At 40.4% G+C, this 18,214-nt stretch overlaps 2 protein-coding genes across 3 annotated transcripts; one reads left to right on the top strand and one right to left on the bottom strand.

The window, feature by feature from the left end:
* The first annotated feature begins 1,436 nt into the window (after window positions 1–1,436).
* On the top strand, window positions 1,437–12,846 carry nat10 (N-acetyltransferase 10). 2 transcript variants are annotated; one of them, XM_084933742.1, is made up of 29 exons: window positions 1,437–1,568; window positions 1,785–1,911; window positions 2,049–2,140; window positions 2,256–2,427; window positions 3,101–3,223; window positions 3,321–3,382; window positions 3,489–3,603; window positions 4,076–4,183; window positions 4,316–4,449; window positions 4,549–4,642; window positions 4,728–4,826; window positions 4,922–5,058; window positions 6,001–6,125; window positions 6,211–6,361; window positions 6,667–6,763; window positions 6,888–7,004; window positions 7,919–8,020; window positions 8,116–8,190; window positions 9,467–9,583; window positions 9,677–9,810; window positions 9,890–9,938; window positions 10,036–10,132; window positions 10,219–10,326; window positions 10,412–10,584; window positions 10,682–10,801; window positions 10,925–11,023; window positions 12,014–12,087; window positions 12,171–12,251; window positions 12,339–12,846. In XM_084933742.1, exons 2-29 carry the CDS (start codon window positions 1,798–1,800, stop codon window positions 12,475–12,477), a joined length of 3,108 nt encoding a protein of 1,035 aa, XP_084789868.1. In that variant the 5' UTR covers window positions 1,437–1,568; window positions 1,785–1,797; the 3' UTR covers window positions 12,478–12,846. The 2 variants fall into 2 exon arrangements, with proteins under 2 accessions (XP_084789868.1, XP_084789867.1); XM_084933741.1 differs by having other exon boundaries at window positions 1,444–1,568; window positions 1,769–1,911.
* On the bottom strand, window positions 12,710–18,109 carry mapda (N6-Methyl-AMP deaminase). Its single transcript, XM_084933744.1, has 10 exons — window positions 17,951–18,109; window positions 17,674–17,804; window positions 17,419–17,479; window positions 17,238–17,325; window positions 15,296–15,377; window positions 15,065–15,191; window positions 14,267–14,347; window positions 14,025–14,163; window positions 13,280–13,380; window positions 12,710–13,058 (listed from the first exon to the last, which is right to left on the bottom strand). The coding sequence occupies exons 1-10, from the start codon at window positions 17,987–17,989 to the stop codon at window positions 12,867–12,869; spliced, it is 1,041 nt and encodes a 346-aa protein (XP_084789870.1). The 5' UTR covers window positions 17,990–18,109; the 3' UTR covers window positions 12,710–12,866.
* Window positions 18,110–18,214: the final 105 nt, after the last annotated feature.

Below are 18,214 nucleotides of genomic sequence, written 5' to 3'. Positions count from 1 at the left end.
GATGTGCACATCCTGGATGGGGAGTCAAGGAGGCCATTTAGGTGAAAAGGGAATGACCGTCTCTGAATCAAGGAGGGGGCCTAAGGTTACATCTTTTGCCATCTTACAATTGATTGCAGCCATTCCCCAACTCTCTGTGAATGGTACTCATGATCTTTGATCGATGGTCATGACAATTTGCATATTAATGATCAAAGAAATTACCTCACAGCCCATTGTTCATTCGGTGGGATGATTTCAGTTATTGTGCAAACATGTACTGTTTATAAGGTTGGGGAAACCTGCAGTCAGCTGAAACTGAATAAGTCACTTGGATGAGTGATGAAACGTTTCTCCCATTGAAAACGCTACGTCGAGATGAACAGAATCTACCTTTTGGGACTTACTTACCTGGATGATTGAGCATGCGTCAAGACATCTTTTTCTCAGTACAGACGTCTTATTTTAAAGATGACTGTAGTGAAAATTCAGTTTCGTTGGCTCACGTGACTCTTAACTTTACTTTTTATTGCTACCAAAATATCTTCTCTGTAATGTTATCAGTCTAAGCGTCTCTCCTAAAAAGGAAAAACGGAAAACATCTAGCTGGTTGCTCAGTGTGGGATACAGCATCACCCTGTGGCCAGAGAGTAGACACACTGTAGTGCCGTCCTGACACGGGACAAAGCAAAACTAATTTTACACTATAAATTGCTGCTGCAATGTCTCTCCAAGCTATTTTAAAACCCGTTTTGTCCACACTGAATTCAAGTGGTGACTTTGTAATAGACTTGGAAAAAAGGCGCTGTGTGATAGCCGTCAGTCAAATATTTTCTCAAACTATTGAAAGGAAAAACTCCCCAAACTAAACACTTTACTTTAACGTGTTATAACAGTAGTTGTAGATAAGTCTTTCATTTAAATTTTTTTAAATTTATTTTTAATTTAACTGATTCTCTCCCCGTATGATATGCTTTTGTTTGCGTATTCAATAAATATGTCAAAAACAAAAACAAAGCCTCACTTGTAAGTACATGTAGAGATTTAACCAAAATTATTACTAGAAGCCGAGGCTATTCAATAGAAAATATAAGAGGCCAAGTTTTTATTTAATTTACATGTATTTGTCTTTTTAAGTATAACACAAAGCATTTTGCTAAAAAAAAAAAAAAAAAAAAAAAAAAAAAAAAATTACAGGGATTTAAAGGTAACGGAAATTATTCCAGGTTAAAAAAAAGAGCAAAAATTAAAAAAAAAATAACAAATAAATAGAAAATATCCAATATCCTTGTCTTTACCATTGCTTTCAGAATAGACTAAAATGTGTGGGGGCTATGAATATTGATTTACCCCCCAACCCCGCCACACATACACTTTGTTGAACTTGCTCCAGTTGTAAATGCTGTACGCTCAACACAGGAAACTTTTCAAACAAAGTCGCACAATTCTGACGTCACGCAGGGGTCCTCCATGAAGCGCAGTCTCCACGTGAATTTATCAACAACGTGATGGCTGGCGTGTAAGCTTAGCGTGCAACTTGCTGTGTTTTTACAAAAGCTAAAGGCCTGACAGTTCATCTGTAATATCAGGTAACCGGAAACGGGTCCATCCTACAGTGTTTCGTGTGTTTTGCTAGTTTAATCCTTAAATATTTTTGTTTTAGTTGTAAGTTAGCTCCACTGAGTTCTTCCTCCTGTTTCAGTTGTCAGCTCTTTGCGGCTCTGGCTCCACCGCTTTTGTCACACTGTTTAACTAGTGTCTGCTTCTGTGTGATTTTGCTATCGGACAGTTATTCTCTCTCTCAGGAGCAAATACACGATGGCAACCGTCCGTAAGAAGGTAGACAACCGGATCCGGGTCCAGATAGAGAATGGGGTCGCTTTGCAGCACAGGACCTTGTTTGTTGTGGTGGGGGATCGTGGCAGAGATCAGGTAATCCCATCACTCCCCGCGCATTCAAGACACATTAGCTTGCATTAGGAGCAGTGGGCTTATTTTACCTGCAGGGTTGTGAATTTACATGTGTGTAACTGAGCATTAAAACACAGTTGCCCCTCTCTGTTGTCCAGGTTGTCATCCTACATCACATGCTGTCTAAAGCGGCTGTGAGAGCTCGACCCTCGGTGCTCTGGTGCTATAAAAAAGACCTGGGATTCAGCAGGTGTGTGTGAGCTCACAGGAGAGAGGGTGCAATCTGTCAAATATTTAAAGAGTTCCACAAATCTGGGATTAAAAAAAAAAAAGTGTTTCTCATTATCATCTCATTTGCGAAACAGCAATAGAAAGAAGCGCATGAAACAGCTGCAGAAGAAGATTAAAACTGGCACGTTGAACCTGAATCAGGACGACCCATTTGAACTCTTTGTTGCCGCAACCAACATCCGCTACTGTTACTACAACGAGACGCACAAGATCCTGGGAAACACCTACGGCATGTGCGTCTTACAGGTGAGTCTCTGCTCTGGTTTAAAAAAGATTTTAGAGTAAAATAAACCACTAGGCTTCTGGTACAATAGTGTGACATCTGCCTGCAAATGAATAGTTACAGGGTTTGAAATGAACTTTAAGTCAATCTTTATTTGCCCTTACCTATTACTTGTTATATTGCTCATACTAAGCTTGGCCAAAGCTTCAAATAATGAAGTTAGCTGAGCCAAAAGCTGCACACTGCTCTAAACACAGTTTTGTGCGCTCATGGATCAGTACAATGAACGTCAGTGAGACTAGATATGCTTAATATGGTCGTTTCTGACAATGAAGCTCCACCCACCTGCTGTTCGAACGTTCTGTTTGGAAAGTACAGCCAATCAGAAAAAGGTTGGTTTAAACAGAAGGGCTTCTAGGTGCCTTCTTTGTCACACTGGATGAACTGAGAGGTTAACAGAGGCCCAGCATGACATTAAGCATCATTTTGAGCATCTTCTAAACTTCCCTGTTCACTTTTCTAAATGCTCTTTAAATTTGACCTTGTTTTTGTTTTGTTTTTTTCCTGTTGATGAACTTATGTTCCTGTTCCTTACAAACAAGAACATAAGTGCATTTGATCAGATCACATTTGAGGGCGGGTGAGGTGGGGAGGTGCATCAGGTGTTTGATTTCTATTGTTTCTCTTGTCACACAGGACTTTGAAGCTCTCACTCCTAACCTCTTAGCAAGAACTATCGAGACTGTAGAAGGTGGCGGTATAGTGGTCCTACTGCTCAGGACCATGAAGTCTCTGAAACAGCTGTATACAATGACTATGGTAAGGATTTAATTTATTATTAGATTCGGTTTGCTCTTCTGATGACGTGGAACCCACTGTGACCGACTTCCCCCCCCACCCCTTCTTCTTTCTCCAGGACGTGCACTCTCGATACAGGACCGAGGCTCATCAGGATGTGGTTGGAAGGTTTAATGAGAGGTAGGTGCTTTGCCAAGAGTTCATGGAGTTTGAAGTGTATTTGCTCAGAGGAATGAAAATTGAACCGTCATATTAAAAATGTGGTTTTATTTTTGTGTTTTTTAAGGTTCATTCTATCTTTGGCGTCCTGCAAAAACTGTGTCGTCATTGATGACCAACTTAACATCCTGCCAATTTCCACCCACATGGCAAACATTAAACCAGTCCCGCCAAAGACTCAGGTACCTTTTTTAATTATATAGTATAAAAGGGGTTTTTTTATCAGTTTTTCAGCAGATAGTTTGCTGACAGCAAGCTTCATAGTGGTTATCCTGCACATGGGAGGATTAATGGTTTAGACATTGTTCTGCTTTTGTGTGTTTATGATTTCAGACTATTAACTTGCATAAAACAGGCACCCAGGATTTATTGTCTGTACAATATGTAGGTTGCACTGCGTTCTGTCCCTTTTTAAATAAGTTTAAAAATGTTTCATACATTATAAAGACCAGTCGGGCCTCTTTGAGAAGTTGGAGGGTTTTAAGGACAGGCATTTCTGGCTGCTCTGAGAAGAAGCAATGATAATGTTTTTCCTGCTGTTGCTTAGGATGCTGTGCTGAAAGTCTCTGAAAAACCAATAAGTGCACATTTAGGGAGAAAAAAAGACTCCATACAGTATGCTCCCTTCTGACTGGCTCTCTCGTTCCCCTTCAGGAGGACAGGTTGCCTCCTCGAGAACAGGAGCTGAAGGATCTGAAGGAGTCCCTTCAGGACACTCAGCCAGTCGGTGTATTGGTGGATGCATGCAGGACTATGGACCAGGTCAGGGCCTTTTAAATGCTACAGACACATTCACCTCCTATAACTGAATTCAAGTTGACTGCAATGTTATAGTTAAACAGTAAGTAGCAGATGTGCAGGTGTCCCAGTTGTTATTTTGAATATTTTCTATAGGCAAAGGCGGTGTTGAAGTTTATTGAAGCAATATCAGAGAAGACGCTGAGGAGCACTGTGGCTCTGACTGCTGCCCGTGGTCGAGGCAAGTCTGCAGCTTTGGGGCTGGCTGTTGCTGGAGCTGTGGCTTTTGGGTATATATGACTTTTATCAATGCTATTTTAAAATATCAGTTTTGTCTGTTTTTATTCTTCTCGCTCGTCACCTGTTATTGTAACTTTTTTTTTTTTAAGCTACTCTAATATCTTTGTAACTTCGCCGAGCCCGGACAACCTTCACACTATGTTTGAATTCATCTTCAAAGGCTTCGATGCCCTGCAGTATCAGGTAGGCTCTGACTCTTCTCTGCACCACTGATGTCATGTGCACATGGTGAGCACGTACTGCTTCTTACTCCCATTTTAATTCGCAGGAGCATCTCGACTATGAAATCATCCAGTCTTTGAATCCAGAGTTCAATAAAGCAGTGGTGCGGGTGAACATATTCAAAGAGCATCGGCAGACAATTCAGGTAAACAAGACTAATAAGAAAAAAAAGTGTCTTCTTTTACAATAAAAAGTGAAATTTACACCTGATCTGATCGCACCATTACTGTGGCCCAACAGTATATCCACCCAGGTGATGCAGTGAAGCTGGGCCAGGCTGAACTGCTTGTCATCGACGAGGCCGCAGCAATCCCTCTTCCTCTTGTTAAGAAGCTGCTCGGGCCTTATCTGGTTTTCATGGCCTCCACCATCAACGGGTCAGTTTAAAACCTGAGTCATATTTATACACCACAAGATGCTTGTTAGTTTTGTCTGAATATATTACCGTGAAGACTTTTTTGAGTAAAATGATCAATGAGAGAAATGAGGCACTTAAATATGGAACTCCTGAACAGAAGTCAGGGCTCTAACACACAAAAATGTGCATAAACATGCTTATTTAGTCCCAATTTAGTCACACTTACCCACTGTCAGCACATTAGACAAGCGACTTTCCCGTCTCCTGACAGCTGACAATGACCTAACTAAACAACAATAACAGCTGGTTATAAGCTAACATCAGGCCAGCTAACATTAGGTTTAAGTATGCCACCATAGCTTTGTGCAGTCTACTGACATCTAGTGATGCGATGTTGCACACTGCACCTTAAGTCTTAAGGCACTGCCTTTCAAATCATCACACAGATCAAGTTTTGTGGCTGGGATGCTCAGAGCAGTTGCACAGTCTGCTGCCCAGCACTGGCACAAGGAAATACAAACTGGCTGTTGAGCTAAGCCTTTTCAACATGACTGAATCCAAAACTAAGCAACTTATACAGCACACAGTGTGTTTTTGTGCAGTCGGTGTTTAAAACTGATCATATTTGGAATTAAGGGAGCAAAATCCATCATAATGTTCACAGTTCCAGCAGCACAGGCATGAGATCCTGGGACTTAATGTCCTTCTGTCTTTATCTTCAGTACTTGTTGTTATTGCTGTAAATAAGTTTATGCAATCGTACATTTCAGCTTTAAGCTGTAGGAATATTGAATGAAGGGCTAAAATAAGCAGACAAGGCACTATTTTCAGTTTTTTTTTCTTTTTAAAAAAATCAAAACCAGTTGAGAAGTGCACACACCTGGGCTACTCGGGCACAAGAAGCTGCAACCAGTGAATTTTCAAATTTCTGTTTCCGTGCTAATTATTTGTATTTCTGCAGCTATGAAGGCACCGGGCGCTCTCTTTCCCTCAAGCTGATTCAGCAGCTGAGGCAGCAGAGCGCAGACAGTCAGCAGAGCATGTCTGCAGAGAACAGAACCACCAATACAGCCAGACTAGCAGCAGGTGAGGATCTCCGTCGCTCACCGTGTTTATGTTCAGTGCATCTGTATCGTGTGACTCACTGCTGTTTACCCATTTCCGTTCGCAGCTCGTTCTCTCCACGAGGTTTCTCTGCACGAGTCCATTCGGTACTCTCCGGGAGACCCTGTAGAGAAGTGGCTGAATGAGCTGCTCTGTCTAGACTGCCTCAACATTCCCAGGCTCATTTCCGGCTGCCCGCTTCCACAAACATGTGAACTGTATCCTTTGTTTCCCTAATAATCCCGCCTGAAGCAAATTTACATGTGTAATTTTTTTTTTTTTTGCTGGGTGAGCATTAAGTAGGCACAGTGTGGTATTTTGTGCATAGATCGAACATTTAAAGTCAGGCTGCAGAAAATGCCGTGGACAGTTATTATTTAAAATACTGAATTTGATCTCAGTATTGAAGTCTGTGCAATAGAAACGAAAAAAAAAAATTGCCAGATTTCTAATCTATGGTGCACATCACATCACCTACATTCACTATGCAAGTTTGCATTTGTCCTTATCTAATGCTGTGCAGATACTATGTGAACCGAGACACACTGTTCTGTTACCACAAAGCGTCTGAAGCTTTCCTGCAGAGGTTGATGGCTCTCTATGTGGCATCGCACTACAAGGTGATTGTCGATTGCAGTCCTTTGACTTTAATTTATTTATTTCATTTCCCCCCCCTTAAATCTACCGGCAGCGCAGTGCCCTGCACAGTGTTGTCATTTTTGTGACTCGTATTTTTGTCTCCAGAATTCCCCAAATGACCTGCAGATGTTGTCTGACGCTCCGGCTCATCACCTCTTCTGCCTCCTGCCACCTGTTCCTCCCACACAAAACTCACTACCCGAGGTCCTCGCTGTGGTGCAGGTGCTGTAATACACTCACAGACCCACTGTTTTAAATCATAGAGTGGGAAATGAGTAGTTAATGAAATTCTACTTATTAGTTATTTATTACAAACCAACAAAATTATGATATTTGCAAAAAGATTCACAACTGCTTATATGGGCATCTCAAATTTTTGTAAGTGGTAAAGAGTGTGTAACACCTTTATAAACATTATGTAGGTGTTGTAATTGATTTGTGTAGACTCTATTTTAAAAAAGTGTATAGCTGGGCAGGTCAGGAGGCACTGGTATAAAGTAAGACTGTGAACCTTTAGTCCATATTTTGTGTCCTGCTTCACTCTGTTTAGTTTCTATGTAACTCACTTTTTTGTTGTCACTTTCTCTCGTGGTTTGGTTTTGGTTTTTATGAACCAAAACTTCTTGTGTAGGTTAGGAAATAGATTGTGGTTTAGGTTAAGCTATTTTGATTTGGGACTGAGACTGCCCCCATTATTGCCGCTGCACATGGCCTCGGAGGACTACTACAGCCATAGGGCAGGGGTGTCAGACAATGAGGGCCGTGGGTCCGGAATCGGCCTGGCAAAGATTCCAGTCTGGCCCACTGGATGGCTTTGGAAAATGTGAAGAACAGAAATCTGGACTTTTAATTGTATTTTCATACATTTTTACAGCTTTTCCTACATAGATAGATAGATAAAATTTAATATTTATTTTACACATTTACTTCTTACAGTTATTTACATTTCTGGCCCAAATAAGGTCAGCAGTGAGCTCTGTTTGGCCCGTGATGTAAAATGACTTTGACATCCCTGGCTTAGGGTTTTTTTTAATAGTGATTTATTGTCACTAGCATGCATGAGCTCTATGAACATCACTGATAGGCGACCTTTTTGATTCCACTCAAACATCTATTTGCACCCTCGTGTCCCCCAGGTATGTCTGGAGGGGGAAATATCAAGACAGTCCATCCTCAACGGCCTGTCCAGAGGGAAGAAGGCCTCAGGCGACCTCATTCCCTGGACTGTCTCAGAGCAGGTACAAAACCTTCAACAAAACCACTACAGCTCATTCTTTTACATTCCAGTGAAGACATTTTTAAACTAATACTGAATCCTCTACTCTTGTCACAGTTTCAAGACCCGGAGTTTGGCACCCTCTCAGGAGGTAGAGTGGTGCGCATTGCTGTTAATCCAGACTACCAAGGAGTAAGAATCTGTCATGTTTTTCTTGATATACACTGTACTGAAATATTTCCGCTGCAGTTGCTTTCCTCAGGGAGTAAGAGTGGTGAGGAATTTCCTAAAGGGCATTTTTGTCTGCATGAACTATTATGCATTTTTTTGTTTGTTTTGTTTTGGGTGGCCCAAAGCTTCATGTGCAGTCCACTAAAGCATGAAGCAAAGTTCAGGGCTGTTTTTGGAAAGAAAGAAGCACCTATTCTGGGGTACTTCTGAGCGGCCCTGAATTACTCCTAGGTTAAACTCAGAGAAGATAATAACAGCCAAAAATACAATTTTTAAAAACCCTGAAACCCATCAGCAGTTATGTGAAGAACAGCAGAATAAATAAAAAGAGACGACGTGATGAAGAATACATGTTAGAAATTGATCTGTGGGGTGGTGCCTGTTACATCACTTACATGTTCAGAGAGATTTCTGCGAGAGAAGTGCCACACTTTAAAATAACGAATGGCAGCGGCATTAATTTAGGCAAAACAGAACTGGAACTGCTTGGACAGGTTGACGGATGAGGTGATGCAGGAGTGCCTGGGGACTATGATAGAAGAGAGACTGAGAAAGATGTAACCTGGTCCCTATTTTTGGGGGTTTTTTTTGTTTTTGTCTCATGTGTAGATGCAGCTGACCTATTAGCTTAATCTCAGAGGGTCTTCTCTGCACAGGAAACTCAGACAAACAATGTCCTGAAAGAATCTTTTAGCTCCCTGAAAAGGTTTTAGTAGTTAAAAATAAGGAAACAGCTGTCCACTAGACCATGCATCTAAATTAGAATAGAATTAGAATAGAATAGAAAAAATTCAACTTTATTCTATTCTAATTCTATTCTAATTTAGATGCATGGTCTAGTGGACAGCTGTTTCTTTATTTTTGTTTGTTTTTTTTGTTTTTAACTACTAAAACCTTTTCAGGGAGCTAAATTAAGTTTAGGGGAGATAATATTACACCCCTTAGGTGAGTACAGACTTCAGTGCTTGGTTGCAGCATTGTGTTTTTTTTTTTTAACCTGTCAGCGCATGAATGTCATGATTCAGAGGGAAAAGCCGTTTATTGTTTTCTTTAGTTTTTTGTTGTTTTTTTTTTTTTTTTTTTAAGGCTTTGGCCTTACTGTGTAAACAAAAGAAATCTCCACATGACAGAGGAATGCTTGCCCTCAGGAAGTTGGTGAAATTTGGGAAATGAAAGTTCCCAGAGCTTTTGTTGGCGTAGTAACACAGTTAATTTGAATAATCGACCTGTGCACCAGATGGGCTACGGCTCCAGAGCTCTCCAGCTGCTGCAGATGTACTACGAGGGCAAGTTTCCCACGATGGATGAGCGCACACAATCAAACCACAATGAAATCACCTCCGTCAGCAGTGAGGTAAGACACCGGTGTTTTCAGCAACATCTGCTAGACATTATTTGCGCACTTGAAGTGTAACCGGAGTGAACCTTGCTACGGTTTGTTGTGCAGGCTGTGAGTCTGCTGGAAGAGGTGATCACTCCACGCAAGGAGCTCCCTCCTCTTCTGCTGAAGCTGAGTGAGAGGAGGGCAGAGAAACTGGACTACTTAGGAGTTTCCTATGGCCTTACTGCACAACTGCTTAAGTGAGTTGGCTTAACATGAAGTGAAGGGGATGAATCTTTTGGAAGTGTATAAAAATGAATCTGTTTTCAACCACAACAGGTTCTGGAAGAAGGCAGGATATATTCCAGTTTATTTGAGACAAACCCCAGTAAGTACCATTCAGTCACTTTTTCATGTTTCTTTTTGTTGTTGCTTTTGTTTTTTTGCACTGCTGTAATTATTTTTTCATGTGCGGTTGTATGTAGAATGACCTTACAGGGGAGCACTCCTGCGTGATGCTGAAGGAGCTAAATACAGATGAAACCCCGGAGCAGAGCCAGTGGCTTTCTGCCTTCTCCAAAGGTGAACATGCTTACACTGCCTGAGGAGAACTGGTGTGCTCAAGCTTGTCAGGCTCCTTTAGAACAATTCTTCTTCCCCTTCCTCAGATTTTCGTCGGCGCTTCCTGTCTCTGCTCTCCTACCAGTTCAGCAACTTTCATCCGAGTCTAGCACTGAGCATTTTGCAGAATAAGAAGTCCAAGGAGAATACCTGCAGTAAGAGTCCTCTGTTTAAAACACCCTGATCTGATTTCTCCAGCGTAGACCTCACCCCAGTCTGACTTGTCTCTCATCATAACAGTTCTCAGCAGCTCAGAGCTGGCGGCTCACTTCAGCCCTTATGACCTCAAACGTCTGGAGCTGTATTCGAGGAGCATGGTGGATTACCACCTCATTATGGACCTGGTCCCAACGGTGGCACGCGTGTTCTTCCTCAAGCAGCTCGGTGATATGTCTCTCTCAGCAGCGCAGTGTGTACGTTTCCATCAACATTTTATATGACGGGTATCCTTCCGATGCAGCTGATTCCTCTGTTTAAGACGTTAACTGGCTGATGTCTGCTGTGCTCTAGGCTTTGCTGCTGGGAATCGGACTGCAGCATAAGTCTGTGGATCAGCTGGAAAAGGAAATTGAGCTTCCAAGCTCACAGCTCATGGGCCTCTTCAACCGCGTCATCCGTAAATTTGTGCAAGTGAGTTGCCAATAATGAAGTCATACAGAAAAACCTCACTTATGGATGATGTACAACTCACTGTTAATTAAAGCAGCTGCAATAAGACTGTAACATCAGATCTTTTCATTATTACTGCATTAGATCTTCACCGGCATCCAAGAAAAAGCAGTTGAAGCACAGATGGCAGCCACTAAAGACGTTGCAATGGAGCCAACTGTCAGAAGCCTCAGTGAAGATCTGGTATGTGTGCTAAATTATTACTGATGATTAGCTAATGCTGGAATAATTTACAGGTTATTACCATTAACCTCCTAAGACCCGAACTCTTCCACGGCATGCATTTTTAATTTCTCTTTGATATTTGGGCATATTGGGGCCCGATGAATGTAAAAACAAAGAATTACTAGATTTATTTTTTTTTACCTTGTTTTTGTTTTTATGAAAAATAAGAGCCACATATGAGGATATTTGTTTAAAATTCTGATAGAACAGTAGCAGTATAATGTCCTCGTAAGTGGATATCAGGCCCTTGTAGAGCAAAAATCTCAGCAGGAGAGACTAATCCAGCTTCAGGGGTCATAAATTGGTGCTAATCCATCATAAGGGAGCAGCAGAAAGTTCCTCCTTCATTTTATGCTTTTGTTTAAGGGTTTAATGACTCACCACATCCACGGTTCATGTAATGTTTCAAATTTCGGGCAACAGTTTTTGCCACAATCTTTTATTTTTTCATTTACTCGAAGAGAAACGAAAAAGAAAAAAGTTAAATTCTGTTCCCCCCCCCAAACCACAGCCATAAACACGACCTGATCATGAACTGAGAGTGAACTCATTATTCTGATGCATTTCTAATTAGCTTTCAGTTCTCGTTGGCCTTTTATGCTCATTTATGGCTTCACGTTTTTATTCATGGACTCTTCTAGAAGCAGCTTTGCATGCTCTGCAGCTTTAGCGCCCTTCCTCCTCCGTATGGCAGCTCACTTCTGATTGGCTGAAAGTTTGAAGAGCAGGTGGATGAGGCTGCTGTGCCTGTAAAGCTGTTTCTCTGTATTACAAAACACAAAGATGGAACCACAAAACCCCCACAGTGTTTATATGTCAACTTTGGTCTCGGTTTCAGAAGTGTCACACCTACATTTTATAGATACAAGTAAAGAAGGAATTATGTTGGAGCTTTACACCTAATACTGTGTCAGATTCAAACAAACGTTTTTCCCTCTCTGTTCATAGAATGAAGCCGCAAAGGAGTTTGAGGAGAGACACAAACAAGATGTGGAAAAAGTAAAGGAAATGGACCTGGAACAGTGAGTATCGGGTTTGAAGGGCAGCCTTGGCCATTACATTTTTTAGACCAGTATTTACTCTAGCTGTCTTTTTGTTTTTTTAGGTACAAAATTCGTGGAGATGATGAGGAGTGGGACCAGGTGCTGAAGAAAGCAGGGAGCACAGCTATCGTCAGCATAAAAAGGTAGAGTGTTACTTACAATGTTAGGTGAGAAATCTAGTGTTCAGTTGTTGGAAAAGCTTGTTTGTAATGAAGACCTGCTTCCAACAGTGACAAGAAGAGGAAATGGGAAGGAGGAACCCCCATAGCGAGCAATGGAGCTCCCCAACACGGAAAATTAAAAAAGAAGGAAACGCAACACGGAAAATTCAAGAAGAACAAGCATGGAAAATTTGGAAAGAAGGCGTGACAGTGAAGTGGACACAGTATTATCACATGTGTGATCTAGAGAATTTGGGATATCTTGGACTGAATTGTAAGCCTATGAGTAACTGTAAGACTGGATAGTCTCTTTTTATTGTTTTGTGTTAAATTCTGCTCTTTGTATGCTGTCACTTGCTGTAAGAACAATTTTGCTCCTCTCGACTGTGTAACACTGCACAGATACTGTCAACAGAACAAAGCATCACACTTCAGCCTGATTAAATAAAAAGTTATGATTTACTTTCCACTTACATAAACCATTTTACAGTATTTTTAGATTTAATGTAAGGGTTTCTGTAAATCCTTGTTAAATTGTTGCTTTAAAAAAAATTAAAACTTGAGGTATGTAGTTGGCTTTTGGCTCCGATGAACCGATCACTTGAAAAGCTGAGGATGTAAGTCATTCCACTTCTCTTTAAGCTGCTGCTTCACAGTCTCTGGTCCGAAGATGCAGTCTATGGCCTGCTGAGAGAGCTTCCACACGGCTTCATGACTGAGACCGAATGTGGAAGCTGCCAGCTGATATTCCTGAGACAAGTCCGTACAGAAGACTCCTTTATCGTCGGTCTGTAATGTAAAAAAAGGAACACGACCCAGTCATCGTTCAGTTGTGATTTTTTTTTTTTTCCCCCTTTCCTCTCACAGGTCTCTGATCTTTTTTTGTTCAAGTAGAAAGTTCTTTCTACTGTGTTAATTTAAAAGAAAAACTACATCTACCCACACCTGTGACAGGATGTCAATGCTGTGCCCCACCATTTTGTGGTTGTGTCTAAAGACAGTAAACTTACGCAAACTACAGTTGGGTGTCCCAGCTCGTACCAGTACTTGAAATGATGTTTGGAGTAACACGGCACAGTGTTGCCTTTCACATTTGATGTCAGGCACAGCTCTACAGAGAAAAAAAAATCAACATGAAAAGTTCTGCTCGTACGTCAAAAAAGACGCACTGCGAGCTCAAACCTCCACCATAACGCAGCTCACTATCGGGACAATTTACTTTTAACTACTGAGTATTGTGTTGTTAATATTCACTTTGTTTTCTTTAAGTTGGTAGTGCAGTAAAGATCAGATAAGCAAAGCATGACAGATGTTCACTTTGATTACACACACAGGAGAAGATAATGAATGATATGTATTGATTTGTAAATAACAACATGAATAACTTGAAAGGGTGAAACATAAACACGAGGTCAGAGGTCAAATGTGACATGATATTTGGATTCAGACTATAATGTGATATTTAGAATCCTCGTAGTATTCCCTATATGTTGTCAATACAACATACTTGCTATATTTTTATTTTGTCAGTATCACTGATAAGATGTGGACCGACAGATGTGGATGTGTCTGCATCGCTTATTTTCACCCCTCAAACTTTAAATTTTGGCTTTTCAGAGTGAAACTGCATCGGTAGCGAAATGCCTCAGTCACTGTGATCCTACAGCACAGGAACAGTGTGCATGTGAGGCATAAATTTGATTAAAAGTTCACACATTTTAAAATGAAAACATCTTAGCGTGGATGCTGCGTCACCTATTGGTATCTTTTTCTGAACCACTTTGTTAACGAGGCTTTGAGATCCACCGACTTCAGGATGTAAGAAGGTGCCGTGACCGATTCTGTCAGGAGGAAGACTCAACAGCAAATCTGATTCATCCAGCTGTGATGGAATCTGCAACAATATTTGATGACATCACTCTTATGTAAAATATTACTACAGTCAAATTATCTCTCTCTCTCTCTCTCTCTCTATTTTTTAAGTGTGCTATTCATACTTCTGAGAGGTGCAGTGACAACTTCAGTCCAGAGTTTTTGGCCTTCTGTAGGGCAGGAAGCAGATCTTTGCCATGGCCCACCTTAAAATGAAAGCTACATTATCGTGTGAAATAATGAGATGTGGTCCTACTAATAAATAGCATTACAATACAGTTTCCCAACATAATTTAAAGTCAATTTAACAAGCTACCTCTTATTTTCTTTCATATAAATACTGCTACAGCGTGGTTTCTGGTGTTTAACATGTTTTAAAAGTTTTTAATAATGAGATCAGCATATGCGCAATTAATCCCTGTGAGCCAAAAGCTCAGTATTAACACCTTCAGTTTGCAAGAAGCTGCCAATTGGAAGAAAGTCTGGTAAAAGCAATACTGGCCTTGAAGCAAGATTATTTAAAATGGTTTGTTTCAGATAAAGGATGAATTGAGGAGCTTCATCAAGGCCCAATAAATAAGGATTACTTTAAAACTGTGAATCATGCAAAGCTGCTCTAGTAGAGTCCAAGAATAAAAATGGGGAATTAAGGATGAGATTTAAGGACATACAGTTTACATCATTTTCAAAAATTAAACTCTTGTGCTCTGCAGAAGTTATTTGAGATGACCAGTTTAACAACTTTTCTTTGTCACCCTGGAAAAGTCCATTCCCACCAGAATAGACATATTTCATCACAAAACTAGACGGTGACCATTCCTATTATGGGTCAAATAGACCCAAACAATGCCAGTAAAACAAAGAGTAACTGGATCTGTAGCTATTAGTACAAAGCCACCATAGTACCAAACTGTCTGACAAACCGTTGGATCTCCACTGAGGTCAACTCCCACCACTAAACCATCAGATGACAGCATGAACTCCTCAGCCAAATTCACCGTCTCCAAGGCAACTTCAGTCCCATTCCTGCGGTCAATGGCTACCAGAAACCTTCAAGATAAATAATATTGAGAATCATGCACCGCTGTGGTCAGTGACACAGCCACAACTCATAAGACAAATGTGTGGACTTGCACACAGCTGGGTAAACCTACCTGACATCAATGTCCACTCCCTCCTCCTTACACTTCTGGATGGCTTTGATGACCGTTTCAATGTAAGTCTTCTTTGTCAGTCCTACGAACACAAACATACCAAATCAGTGCATGGTGAAAAAAATCCCAAGTAATTTCATGTTCAGTTTGTTCCCTCGCTCTTCCACTGCAAAAAACCCCAATACAAAAAAGCAAACAAAAGATCTGGAGGTGAAGTGCTGAACTCACACTCATTCAGTTCACTGAATCGCTCAATATGAGAAGGCGGTGGTGTACATAAGCACATTTACAGAATTTGTGTTATTTTCCAAAAACCTATGGACTTAATTGCATTTTTTTTCATTATTACTATTTTTTCCGTTATATATTAGTTGAGTAAAATATATTTTAAGTAACACTTTTTAATTCAGAACACTCACTATATTTCTTCCGAAATTGCTGGATTCAGCTCAGTCATGCCTTAACAGCAAACCCAGGTTAGTGTTTCTGGGATGGTCCCAATCAGAACTGTCTGAACTCAGCACTTTAGATTAGTTTTCTGCCTATTGTACCTTTGTGTTGACAGCACTGCTTTGTTTTTTGTTTTTTTGTTTGTTTGTTTTTTTTTGGGGGGGGGGGGGGTTTCCAGTTTTTAAGCGATTCTCTACATGTAGCTATCTGAAAATGTCCCAGAGAGAAACGCTTCTCAGAGAAGGTTGAAAATGCGCTCAACTTCATCTCAAAAAGTAATATCATTAGCAAATTAATAACAGTAAATCGATTATCTGTTTTTCCTATTCACCTGGAATTTTCAAGCACTATATTATAAAAAGTGCACATGATTGTAGAAGTCCAGGGCTCATACACATTTTTCAGGGTCAAAATCAAGCACTTTTTAAGCACTTTCAAGGTCCATTTTCAAGCTTTTCCAGACCATTACCAAAAAAAAGAATGCATGTTTCACCTCAGTAAGGCCATGTAAAAATTAAAACAAATCATTTTAGGTTGACTTAAATGTCCTTTGTTCCCCTTTTGTTAAAACATGGAAAAATGCACCACAGACAAATACTGAAAAAGGAAATGGTGCAATATGCATATAGTGTACAAACTCAAAAAACACATTTCTCTTAAAAATTAAGATTTGCAAATGTGAACAAATCAACTTGTTAAAGATATTCATCTCCACTTGGAAAAAAACAACAACCCCACAAAACAAGAAACTGCACCAAACACCACATGAATACACAGCAAGGCCAAATTACTAAGTAATCTCAACAGATATTAATGCTTCTTTACTATGTGACACAAAAAAATAGGAGACAGATGTTTTTTTTTTTAACTAGTTAAGCACCCACTCCCACAAAAATGGGGGCAAAAGGGAGGAGATCACGTTTAATCGGTTATAACACAAGGTCAGAAATACAAGTGCCGAAATGAGGAGTGTCCACAGAAACCTCTGAATCTCAGCTAAAATCTCATATAAACCATTTCTACAAACCTATAACAAAGCAAAGACACCAAACAGTTAAAAGAGCAGTTACATCACCATGAATCTGTGGACAGGTAATATCCATTACCCATACGAACCCTGGAAGTCACTCCCAAACAGTCTGGCTAATTTTTCAAGAAGTCAAAATGTTCTTCCCATTTAAAGAATTTCTCCATACAGATGCCCAAATACTTATATGTATTAGCCTGTTGTATTGTGCAACCATCAATTACAACTGGTTCCTATGCACATATACCCCTAGGATTGAATATAATTTCTTTAGTTTTATCAGTACTGAAAATAAGACAATGACTGTTATACTACACTTTGAATAATTAAAATGAATTAATTATTGAATTTAATAACCAAATCATTAGTCTTCTTGCCTCTACAATCATAGGTATACAAGGCTGAAAAGGACAGGAGAACTCACTGCTCCCTGTACTGTGTCATTCACCTTCGCCTGTCATTCACCTGTATCTCTCTCTTCACGTGGTGTGCTTCTTAACTCTAAATATTTGACACCATCAGCTGCAAACTCTTTGATAACATCTGTAGCCACCTGGCAGGAAAACAAAAACATCAATTACTTATAAATATCCTTAGAAACACTTTGACTAAAAGAAGCTCGACACTGTTTTGAGTCAGGCCTTACCATCAGGATATCCTCCTCAGTGTCCACCAACTTGTGGATGACCCTGAAGACTTCAAAGCACCTGCAGAGACCCAAGGACATAGTGTTTTAATCTTAACCCGTTTATCAACGTCTCCCAGACAGCTCATTCTGTCCACTTAAATTTAGCTCAACACATGCTTTTTCTTGTCGTTTCTTTTCTTTTTTATCAAATATAAAGTAGGGTTTAAACCCTGCTGGGTTTCATATGAAATTGTCAATGAATTACAGACGCACTCATCCAGAGTCCTCCGCTGTCCTTTGCCGATGGCCGTCATGCTGTGTTCAATGTTGAGATGTGGCTTTCGGCTGATGAGCTTCTCGATGGTTTGCGCGCTGACAGAACCATTGAGGTGAGCGTGAAGCTCCTGGTAACAATCAAAACGCTGACGTTAGCATTTAGTTAGCTTACACGTTAAGCTCCTCTATACATTAACCGCCCTTACTCTCTATAAACACCTTCAAATTACTCACTTTATAAGCCTCTGTTATTCACGTTAGGCGGTTGACTTACCACTTTTGGCAGCTCCCGATAAAAGACATCATTGTCCATCACAAAGTAAAGACAATCCGCGAGCAAGTCTCTGAGCTCCGAGCTGTTTGCTGCTTTTACAAACCTTTGTTTTCAGTCTACATTTACCCGGAACACCATCAGTGCAACCAAGAAATAATTCCCCGGCTGCTACTGCAGCGGTCAGGGTTCCGCTAAAGACTTTCTACATCAGATAAATGACTTGTATTTCCTCCTTTCTTTATTTCCTTTTATGGTAAAAATTTT

This window comes from Perissodus microlepis, chromosome 7 (assembly GCF_051167445.1).
Source record: "Perissodus microlepis isolate ML-2025 ecotype Zambia chromosome 7, ASM5116744v1, whole genome shotgun sequence".
Taxonomy (NCBI): Eukaryota; Metazoa; Chordata; class Actinopteri; order Cichliformes; family Cichlidae; genus Perissodus; species Perissodus microlepis.
This window is presented reverse-complemented; position numbering and strand designations above follow the sequence as displayed.

Bases quoted from the DNA above. Each gene is read 5' to 3' on its own strand.
- nat10 (XM_084933742.1), top strand. From the start codon at position 1,798: ATGGCAACCGTCCGTAAGAAGGTAGACAACCGGATCCGGGTCCAGATA. The intron at 9,584-9,676 runs GTAAGACACCGG...TTTGTTGTGCAG, and splicing joins TCACCTCCGTCAGCAGTGAG to GCTGTGAGTCTGCTGGAAGA. The intron at 12,252-12,338 runs GTAGAGTGTTAC...TGCTTCCAACAG, and splicing joins GCTATCGTCAGCATAAAAAG to TGACAAGAAGAGGAAATGGG.
- mapda (XM_084933744.1), bottom strand. From the start codon at position 17,989: ATGGACAATGATGTCTTTTATCGGGAGCTGCCAAAAGTG. The intron at 15,192-15,295 runs GTAGGTTTACCC...TTTATCTTGAAG, and splicing joins GGAGTGGACATTGATGTCAG to GTTTCTGGTAGCCATTGACC. The intron at 13,381-14,024 runs GTGACGCAGCAT...TTTTCTCTGTAG, and splicing joins TCAGAAAAAGATACCAATAG to AGCTGTGCCTGACATCAAAT.